The 11,058-nt window shown below is 50.7% G+C and overlaps 1 protein-coding gene across 14 annotated transcripts in view; it reads right to left on the bottom strand.

Moving 5' to 3' along the window:
* Positions 1-1,668: 1,668 nt before the first annotated feature.
* AGAP1 (ArfGAP with GTPase domain, ankyrin repeat and PH domain 1) overlaps positions 1,669-11,058 on the bottom strand; it is a 639,539-nt gene continuing 630,149 nt past the window's right edge. For all 14 annotated transcript variants that reach the window (XM_054258069.2, XM_054258070.2, XM_054258072.2 and 11 more), the window contains one exon: positions 1,669-9,327. In XM_054258069.2, the coding sequence (XP_054114044.1) occupies positions 9,124-9,327 (204 nt within the window). In that variant the 3' untranslated portion in view covers positions 1,669-9,123. The remainder of the gene's footprint in view (positions 9,328-11,058) is intronic.

Genomic DNA, 11,058 nt, shown 5'->3' with positions numbered 1-11,058 from the left:
CCCTGAGGGACCCCACACAGTCTGGTCAGTAGTGTGTAAGTGGAGGTGTTATGGGTGGCTTCTGGGGAAACTGATTACGAGAGACCAACCCAACTGCCTCTTCCCTCGCCTTCTTCCCACCGGAACGCAGATGCTGGAGGTGCACTTCTTGGGGGTGCCCAGAGGTAATAAGCACCCAGGAGCCACGGTTAACCAGATGGCCAGGAGGAGGCTGGGCCCAGCAGACTCTGCAGCTGTTGGCCAGCCCAGGCTCGCCTCCCTCCAGGCTTATTTTGGGAGAAAAAATAAATCCTTCATTTATTTAAGCTACTGTTTTGTAAATGTCACTAAATTCAATAGATAAGCATTTTTTTTTTTCTTTTTTGAGACAGGGTCTCACTTTGTCACCCGGGCTGAAGTACAGGGGCATGATCTCGGCTCACTGCAACCTCCACCTCCAGCACTCGAGCAATCCTCCCACCTCAGCCCCCCAAGTAGCTGGGATTGCAAGTGTGCACCAGCACGCCCGGCTTATTTTTTGTGTTTTTAGTAGAAACGGGAATTAGCCGTGTTGCTTAGGCTGGCTTGCAACTTCCAGGCTTAACTCAGCCGGGTACCCTTGTGCATGAGGCCCGTGGGTGTCCTGTGACTGCAGGTGACCAGGTCTGTGTGCTGGGTGAGGGGCTGCTATGTTGGGGCCATCCAGGAGGCATTTCATGGCACTGTGGGCTCCCATGCTATGGGAAAATTTCAACAGAAAATGTGACTCATGTGTCATGAGATCATGAGGTTCTCTCTTTCTTGAATGGAAGAGTAGGGGAAGAGGAGACCACTGTGTCTGCAGAGAGAAGTCTCTGGAAGGCATTCCCAAAATCAGTGGTGGCATTTTTTTTGTTTTGAGATGGAGTCTTGCTCCAGATGTTGTCCAGACTGGGGTGCAGTGGCGCGATCTCAGCTGACTGCAAAATCTCCACCTCCTGGGTTCAAGCGATTCTCCTGCGTCAGCCTCCTGAGTGGCTGGGAGTACAGGCATGCACCACCACACCTAGCTTATTTTTGTATCTGTAGTAGAAACAGGGTTTCACCACACTGGCCAGGCTGGTCTTGAACTCCTGACCTCAGGTGAAATCACCCGTCTCGGCCTCCCAAAGTGCTGGGGTTACAGGCATGAGCCACCGCGCCCAGCTAGTGGTGGCATCTTAGATGAGTTTTACCTTCTTTATAGTTTTCTGAATTTTTTTGGGGGGGAGCGGGAAGATTTAATGTATGTCGTATGCAAAACCTACAGTAATATTAATGATGGTAACAGTATTAACAGCAGAGTAGTCCTGGGGTGGGTCTACCGCCAGCCACCTGCTGGGGATAGTTCTCACAACACTCCTGGGGCGGTGTGGCTCAGTGCAAAGATACAGCAGAGGAATCTGGAACTTCTGAGCCCAGCCAGCCCTGGCTGGAGAAAGCACACCCTCATGGAGTTTCTGTCCTTGTAAAGGAAGAAGTCGGAAGAAACACTCCCGATCTCTTTCATCATTCCAACTGCCAAAGCGTGTGCCAATTCCCTGGGGCCTAGGGCAATCCCTGCCAGCAGCAGACAGAGCCCGAGTTCTCTCTCATTTACCACAATTAGTTGTGACAGATGACCAACACCACCACCACCAAAAAAGAAAAAAACTCCACAGAAGCAGCATAGACGTATTTTCATTTCTTTATTAGAAAGAGGCCTCTACCCCATAGCCGCCTCTCTCTGTTACTTTACACATCTTTTTCTTTTTCCCTTAGAATACTGTACAGTGGACACACAAAAAAAATCCCAAGGCAGGAAAAACAAACTGGCATATTTAATCAAAACGAGATCATATGAAATAACAAGCAGAATGAAATGTGTCAATGGTTTAATTACAGTACAAACAATATAAATAAAGCATCATCGAGTCATTGTGAGACATAAAGTTGCTGAATGAGGTAATAGAAAACAACCAGAAAAACAAAACCCCTCTGTGGATAAACCCAGGCTGCCTTCCATCTCTATACACTATTTACAGAAACAGAAAACCGGCTGCAGGGTGGGTTGGCCTTCCCTGCCCCCGCCTAGAAGTGCGTCTCAGTTGTCACCTTTGACCTGCTCCAGCTCCCCTTTAGGAAACACATCCCCGTGGCAAGATGAGAACCGAATTCCAAGCTGGCAGAAGGGAAGAGCCAGGGCGGGAGACCTGGCCCCTGGACCGGATCGACCCACCCCTCTCCAGGCTGAGCCCCACAAGGGCCTCCCAGTGCTCAGGTGCTCAGGGCTGGGACGGCTTCAATCTGGAGAATTAGATGTATTCTAGACACGAAAACCCATGAAGGAGGGAGACTGATGCTTTTCAAGTTGGCAGGAAGGAATTTTTTCTAACATTACGGTGCTGGTCCCTCTCCCCGTTGTTAATGCCACGAAGCAGCTTCTAAATGCACTCTGCCATCCACCATGCCAGTGCCCACCCCTCTCAAGTCACCTGTGTACCCTCAGAACAGCCATGCCGAGACCCTGCTTGGACCCCTGGGGTTGGGCGAGGCCCCTCATGTGCCAGCCTGACTGGTTTGTGAGACCCGCTCCCCCAACTGGCCCTGGCTCACGACGCCCTTGGAGCCTTCTCTGTTCTCCCACCGAGAGCCCAGGCAGGACATGCATTTTCCCAGGCACCTCCAGGAATGTCAGGGGACAGTCCAGGGCTGTGGTGCTGGGCGGGGGGCTGGGCTGCCTGTCAGTTTCTGTGCAAGGCCCATCAGGATTCCATGAGCCTTCCTCAGGTCCCGAGACCCCTGCCATCCTCATGCCCAGCTGCTGACCGAGTGGGCTTCCAGTGTGTTCTGTTTGCCACAGCTCCCCAAGCAGCTCAGACGGTAGCTTCCTGGGCCAGTGTGGACCACTCGGCACCAGGGAGACGAGGGTTTAATCTCATTTAGGGGCAGCTGTTCCGAACAGCTGGTGTGTTACGGGGGTTTGTTCCAGTGGGAAGAGTCCCCTATGCACTCACACCCTGTCCGGTTCCTTTCTTTCACCTGCATCTGAAGACAAAGGTCATGGAGTCCCTTGTACGGCACATTCTAGAGCAGTCCGACGTGGACTTCGACAAGGAGTGTCTATCATATGGCTTCACCATCCTCGGGTTGGGGGGTGGGGAGTGCTTTGTACAGACGCCCTGTGCCAGGCCAAAACGAAATGCCCTGTGCCAGGCCAAAATGAAAAACAAGCCCTGAGCCAGCCTCTTTCACATTCATAAGGGCATCCTGTTTTGGGCTCATGGCACAGCTGCCCAGCCTGGGTGTCCCAAGTCCGGATGCCACAGCTGCCCGCTGGTCTCACCCAGCACCCATGGGCCTGAGCTCTGGGGCTTCCAGAGCCTCAGACAAGAACAGTTCTACCCAACAGGTGCAAAACCTCAAACCAAGTGCTGCCAGGTTACACCAAAACCAGCACCTCACAGGGAAAGGCAGGAAGGAGGGTTTGTATGTTTGCTTACCGCTGCTCTAGGGTGGGTGTTCACTATACTGGTGAACCTAAATACTTTCTCATACAACTCGCAGGTTTAAAAGACTTGTTGATTTCACAGAATCCCTTTCCAGAATCACCTGCCGACGCACACGTGATTTGAAGAAAGCCGCAGACATACTGATTAAATGGAGGGGGTATTAATATTTCAATCATCTATTTAAGGGCAGTACTTCTCTCTAAGGGAAAAAAGTTTGTTTTGAAACAATAATATCTAAGTAAATACTTCTTTCTTTATGGGGAGGGGAGGAGTCTGCCACAGGGGTTCCTGGCTAATCACAGACAGGTGCTGGCCATTTCTCTCTAATCACAGCGCAGCACCCCAGGGGCCAGCGATCATGATCTCTCCGTAACTGTTGGAAGTACCATCTGAGGGCTGTTTCTTTATGATCCAGCTACTCCAAGGAGATACACCTGCACCCCTTCTCTCTCCCTCATCATGGGAGGAAAGCTGACATTTCGTTGGAATGTTCATGGTTAAATGACAGAGGACCCATCCCCATGGGGCACACAGCAGGGCTGGGGCAGAGCTGCCCACTGGGCTGGGCAGGGCAGGGGGGGGTCTCCCGGCCCCACTTGCTGTGGACGGTGCCACACCTGGGTGTGCTGGCCTGGCCTGGCAGGACAGGATGGCATTAAAGACACATGACCGTAAGGGCTCCCTGAAGAAAGCCACTCAGGAATCCCAGCGCGAGCCATGGAAGGTGGGAAATGCACACCTTGGAGCCAAAGGCCCCTATTTTTTGCGGGAAGGATGGGGTGACAATCATTCAAGATGTGACTTCACAACACGTAAAAGCCCCGTCCGAGGCGGCAGCTGGAAATAAATGATATTTCCTTTGAAGGAAAGAGGTGTCTCCAGCACTTTTCTATCTGAACTCCTTCCTGATTGCTTTTCACTTTGTTTGCTTGAAGGCCATCAATACAACCCCGCCGCGTTCTAGAAGAGTCTCCACAACGTGTTTGGGGGTGAGGGACGGAAGCAGAGCGGATGCCATGCGGGGAGAAGCGGCCCATTTGGCTGCAGGGTTTGCTTTCCAAACAGCTTTGCCTCCTGAGTAGCTGCTGAGGCCTGATCATACCCCATCTCAGGAGAAGTTACATAGTTGCCAGGCTTCCTAGCTGCTGCGGCAGGAATGTGCATTTCCCCTCATTTCCAGAACATTCTAAATGCAGAGGAAAAGAGGTGGAGTCCTGGGCAGCATGGGGACCCACAGCACCTATGGCACAGCAGAGGCTGCACATTGAGCAGGTCACTCTAGTGGGGTCAGATGGGAGGCTGGGGAGGGGGAGAGAGGGCAGGGCCTGCAGCCATGCACGGCCCGGCCAGCCCGGGGTGCCCTCCAGCAAGCTCCGATTTCAGATGGGAGCAGGGAGTGCCAAGCGAGGCCCAATGCACGCATGAGTCACAGCAGCTCATGGCGATGGGAAGGTGGCATCTGAAGGGAGGGATGCTGTCCACACCAACACCACCAGTCCGTGGGGGAGACGAAAGAGGCGCCTCGGCCCTGACACAGCACCCGCGAGCAGCACGAGGGCAGAACTCAGCCCCTTCTTTGCCTCCAGAAAATCAACCTCAGACTACAAAGCAAAAGATACATGTTGAGAAAAGTGAGCAGGTTCTGAAGGGGCTCTTGGGGAGCAAGGCCTCCTCCTGGGTGCCTCCCCTACCCTCTGACACTGTTCTCCACATGTGGAGGCCCAGGGCAGGGCACTGGCAGGCTGAGAGAGGAGGCCCCGGGCTCTGCTGGTGGTAGCTGGCAAACGTGCCCATCATGGCCTTCCTGGGATGCAGGCTGGGGGCCAGCATCACCCGCAGGCAGGTTTCCTGGCATGTGCTCTGGCTTTGGTCCCATCAGTGTTTCTGTTCTTAACAAGTGCTCCTGTTTCCCCGGCATCCTTCCCTGGCCAGGTGTGAGGCTGACATTTATCACACTGGTTCGAAACCTCACGGCACCCTGCAAGTTTCACAGTTGAGGAAAAAGAGCCCAGGAAGCTGGGTGCTTGCCTAGGGCTGGAGGGATGGCAGGGCCGGGTGAGCCTAGGGGTTTGTCTTTCTCTGTCTCTAACCTACTGAGGTTAGAGACAGCTCCTATGCAGGCATAGGGAATGGCCCCAAATGTGCAGATGTCACAAAAACCGGAAGAGTGCTATCTACATTGCATGACAGAAGCTGGAACTGTGCAGCCCTCATCAGGCCGGGCCAAATCTCAGAAGAGAGAGCTTCCATGCAAGCCTCCTGTGCTGAAAAGCCACTGCCAAGAACTGGCCTGTGGACTGGGGTCCTCGAAGGAAATGCAGTTCAGTAAGATCCCGCCCTCTTCTATGTCTAATAACCCCTCGAATGGCAAGGAACCCACCGTCTTCACCTGCTTTTCCGATGCATATACGTCGTGCACACGCTTGGGAGACAGGACAGTGCACTGGTTTTGGGGCCGATGACTCAGGAACTTGTCACTTGCTCACCCTCAAGCTGCTCATTTCCTGGGACGAAACAGATGGACCAGGGACTGGGACTGGAGCGCTGGGTTAGTTAGGCAAACCATCCGCTCACCCGGGCACCTGGGCCAGAATCACTGCGTCCTGGCCCTGCAGGTTTCCTGGGTCTGCATCACACGTTCCCCCGCTGCAGTTCAGTCTCCAAGAAGCTGAGTGTGGGGGAGCAGATGTGTCCAGCTCCCCATGGGGTTACACAGGCTGCTTGAGTGCCTCCCCCGGCTGGCTGCTTCTCATCAAGAGGGAATTTTTATCCTGCACAGGAAAGGTTAGGTGGACCCTGCCCTGGTGATCTCCTGTCACTGTCACGCCACAGAACTGAACATGGAAATGAACAAGGAAACTCGACCCCCTTCTCAGACGAGTTATTCCTAACTCCACCCTCGGTCCTTGCCTCTCCCAGCCTTGGTGATAATTAGCTTGAAAGTGGGAACCAGGGTGTGGTCAGCAAAGGAAGGACTTCTGCTTAGACACTGAAATATGAACAGATTAGCCACCCGTCTTCTTTATTTGGAAAGACGCTAGAAACTGCCTTTCCTTCTGCTACCAAAACTTGGGCCCTAGAAAGCGGCCGCTGTGTGGAGCAGATGGACGTCACTGGGAGTGGGGAGGGGCTGTGTTTTCTAAGGAGTCATGGCAGCCCGTGTGGGCCAGGCTGGGGGCCGGGAAGGGAAAAAAAACAATCTAGCATTGAGGTGTGGAAGGCAAAGTGAAATAAGAAGTCATTTGGGAAAATATTATATTATAAACACATAGAATAATATGTACACACTCATATACATCCCGAAGAGAAGCCACAAGGAATTCCGTTTCTTCTCAAAAGAAGGCTTCACTATGATAAAGCATTCCTATAGTGGGGATTGACTACAATGGAATAATTTAAGAATTTCATTTATACTAGATCTGTGTTCACTACAGAGTCTACAGTAAAGGCTGTGTGGAGGCGAATGTGTCTAGTGGATTAGAACACGAACGCGTGCTTCAAAAATAGGCAATGACCCTTCTTCTCTATTCACACTGACAACAGCTACACAGTGATGAAACGCAGACTGAAAAGCTGAGTGGCAGGACGATGGGACTGTCGTCAAGGTTCTCAGACGTGTGGCTTCTGGACCTGTTAGACTTTCGGATACGAGTGATCTCCGCTTAGCTTTGTTAAGATTAGAAATTTCCATGAAACATTTACCCACATATAAATTCTGTGTAAAGCTTTATTTTTTCCCCACCTACTTTAATTTTTTTAAAAAGTGAAAGAAGAGGAAAAACTCTTATAAAACATAAGGTTTAATATACGAGAGCAAGGAGCGCCCCGGAGGCTGCCAGCGCGTGTGGCTTTGCGTTTCTGTGCTATGTGGGTCTTCCATCGTGACAACCCTTCCCCACACTGTCATACTGCCAACCGGCTCCGGGCAAAGCCACCCCGTTTTCTTTTAAACCCGGGGGATGCATGGTTTGGCTGACTACGTTTGGTGACCACCACTGAAGGCAGCTGACTCCTGAAGCGGCCGGGGACTCGCGCAGAGGGCCGGGCTGCCAGGTCAAGGTCGTCTGGTTCTCAGGAGCCAGTCTGTGCCACAAAACCATCGGCAGCTGCCTTCTTAAGGCACCTCGGTCTGGCATTCAGAAAACCACCCCGTCCACCAGAGCCCCTTGGACTTAGTTAGCAAAACCATGTCTGATCTAAATCATGCTTTCGATCACGAGAAACCACATTCCTTCTTTTCCCTTTCTAATATACTCCAGTGTGTCTTTTTTTCCCCCCTTTCTCAATTTTAATAAGCAAATTGTACCACCATCTTATTCTGAGATGCTCCTTTTTAAAAGCCGTAGATCACATTAATGGAAGTGTTTACTGCTGGGAATATTTTCCATGTACAATGATCTGTAACCCTCTTATCTCAACTAGTTGCACATTATTAGTTCACATCCAGTTCAATTTATAAATTAAGAGAGGTGCCATTTGTCTGTACGAAAATCAATGCATATTTATGAACTTCTTTTATTCAAATATATTTTCACACATCTGATCTAAATACATAATACGGAAGCCTGTGTGACTTGGGCAATGCGGCCCAGGAGGGCCTGAGACGAACACATCCACCTCGGCAGAAGGACATAAAATCTCTCTTATGGTCGGAAAAAATAGCCTTTTGTGTATTTACTTAGTTTACGAAATATACTCGAAATGCTATTATTTGCTGAATTTGTGATTTCCTTTTGAATTTCTGAGTTATTCTTATTTATTTTTCCCATTTTGCACCAAAGAGACCGCCGTCAAATAATACTCAGCGACTGATTTCCTCTCTTTGGACTGAAAAATTAAACAGATACTAAATTATGACAGTGAATTTAGAAAGGAGGGCTCCAAGGGCTTGAAAGAACATGTCTGGGATAATATGATGCTTCTAAGAGTATTGCAATCACATCGTGGCAATCACCGGAGCGCGCCGCGTAACTGCCTCCTCGGCTAATATGCTTTCTTCTCAGTGATGACTAATCATGTTCTATTAAACAGCAGTAATGCTGGAAGAACTCAACTATACAAGTGTAATGAAGCCGGTATTCTCCCTGGACAGATTAGCTACAACTGATTTGACACATACCATCATAGGGGCTTCAAACCTGACAAACTCTGTGCTTGCTTCTGATTTATGCCGTCAAGCTCCTCCGAGAAGAGATGGAATCCAAGTGTTCCGTTTGGTAGAGGTGAAATGTACTCATGTGCTTAACTGCCAGTTAAGGAAAGTTGCCCCTTCTCCTTGTTCCTCGCTCCCCTCCCCCTCGCGTCCCCGTCTCTTGTGCCACCAGGACAAGGGTCCTGCGCCGTGTGCTATCATCAGAGAGCCGAGGCCGGACGCCCTCTCCTGTTTGTGTTTTAGGGGAGTTTACGCAAAGGAGCCGCGTCTTCTGCAGTCTCCCAGCCGCCTCTTCGCCCCTCGAGGATGTCCAGGTTCTGTGATTCTGTCTGGGGTGAGGGTGGGTGGGTGGGTGGGAGGAGGCGACCACCAGGAAGAGTGAGGGGATGCGACGGGACTCACGTGCTGTGACTTCCGAGCGAGTATGTGGTGAGGCTGCCGTGTGCCGGGTGCGGCGGGCGGGCAGGCGGGCACGGCTGCCCCTCAGATGATGGTGGGCACCCTCCCGCTGCTGTTGTTCCGGTTATTGTTTCTCCTGGACAGGTTGGGGGTGGCCATGAGCACGAAGCGCTCGTCGGGGCAGCCGTACTGCAGCAGCACGTCGATGCACTCCTGGCTGGAGGCCTGCCGGGCGTAGGCCAGCGCGGTGTTCCCGTGGGCATCGCGGGCCATGACGTCCACCCCGTACTATGGAGGCAACAGAGCCCACGTTAGTGTCACAGGGCATGTGATGAAGGAGAGGGCAGGGAAGCTATCTCTCAGCCCTTGCACCTGGCTTGTGCTGGGACCGCAGGGCCAGCTACAGAACTAGCTGGGGCGCTGGAACCCGCTGGTGGCAGCCTGCACCCGTGGCCAGCGTATCCTTTTAAGGATAGAGAGTGTTTTTGTTTTGTTTTTTTTCCAACTGCAAGCCCCTCCTTTGTGCGATGTTAAGGATATTTTTGGGATAACTTTAGTTTTGCTGTTTCTATTTTGACTTTCCAATTGCGCAAAGAAAAAAAAATCATTTTGATCTCAGAGGGAATTTTCATTATAAAAAAATACATAAATAAGAGTGCAAGAAGAAAAAAATCACCCAGAATCTTGCTATTCAGCGATAACCTCTGTGAATTAGTGTATTTCCTTCCAATGGGTTTTTTAAAAATCTGTATATATGCAGAACTGAGATAAAACTATACAAGTAATTTGTATCCTTTCTTTTTCATTTTTTACTGATCACTGTACTGTGAGCATTTTCTTACATCATTAAAATGACTCAGAAGCACAGTCTAAGCTCAAGACTAGCCTGAGCAACGCCAGGAGACCCTGCCTCTACAAAGAAACATTTAAAAAAAATTAGCTGGGCACGGTGGTGTGTGCCTGTGGTCCCAGACACTCAGGAGGCTGAGGTGGGAGGATCACTTGAGTCCAGGAGGCAGAGGCTGCAGTGAGCTGAGATCACACTGCTACACTCCAGCCTGGGCAACAAAGTGAGACCCTGTCTCCCCACCCTACAAAAGCATGACGCATGCTAGTCATATGGTATTCCACCATAGAACCCAATTCAGAACTCTCCTGTCACCTGCTGGACATTAGGTAAAAATTGTCACTAGAAGAAACAGTCCCTGATGCGTGTCCTCACACAGAATCTTTCTCAGGGTCTGTGATTAGTAAGTGATGGTTACAAGGGGGAAATACCAGGCTAAAGCACACAATAGTTTTAAGGCTTTTGCTCATGAAAAAGAGTGAGTTCACTTCCACTTCAGCCAACTCACAATGTGCGGGACTCAGAGGCCACTCAACAGCATGGAACCACAGCCATCAAAGGAATTTTTGTGTAATTTGGGAAGGAAAGATGGCCTGTAATTTATAACTGTGTCCCCCGCTCCCACCAACAATTCATATGTTTAAGTCCTAACACCCAGTACTTTAGAATTGTATTTGGAGATAGAGCCTTTCTGGTGGTATAGAAGCTTAAATGAGGTCACAGTAGGGTTAGTATCTAGATGAGAAGAGGAAGAGGCTGGGTGTAGAGGCTCATACTTGTCATCCCAACACGTTGCAAGGCTGAGGTGAGAGAATTGCTTAAAGCCAGGAGTTCAAAACCCATGGGCAATACAGTAAGACCTTAGCTTTATGAAAAGTTTTTTAAAAATTATCATTCATGGGGGTGCATGCCTGTGGTCTAAACTAGCTGGGAGGCTGGGGTGTAAGGACTGCTGGAGCTCAGGAGTTTGAGGTGACAGTGGGCTATGATTGTGCCACTGCACTCTAGCCTGGACAACAGAGCAAGGCTTTGTCTCAAAAAGAAGGTGGTCAGGGGAGGAAAGATCTACCAGGAGCGAGTGCAGAGGAAAGGCCCTGTGAGAACACAGGGAGAAGGCGGCCGTCTGCCAGCCACGGAGAGAGGCCTTGCCAGAAACCATCCCTGCCGGCCCT

This window comes from Callithrix jacchus, chromosome 6, assembly GCF_049354715.1.
Source record: "Callithrix jacchus isolate 240 chromosome 6, calJac240_pri, whole genome shotgun sequence".
Lineage (NCBI taxonomy): Eukaryota > Metazoa > Chordata > Mammalia > Primates > Cebidae > Callithrix > Callithrix jacchus.
This window is presented reverse-complemented; position numbering and strand designations above follow the sequence as displayed.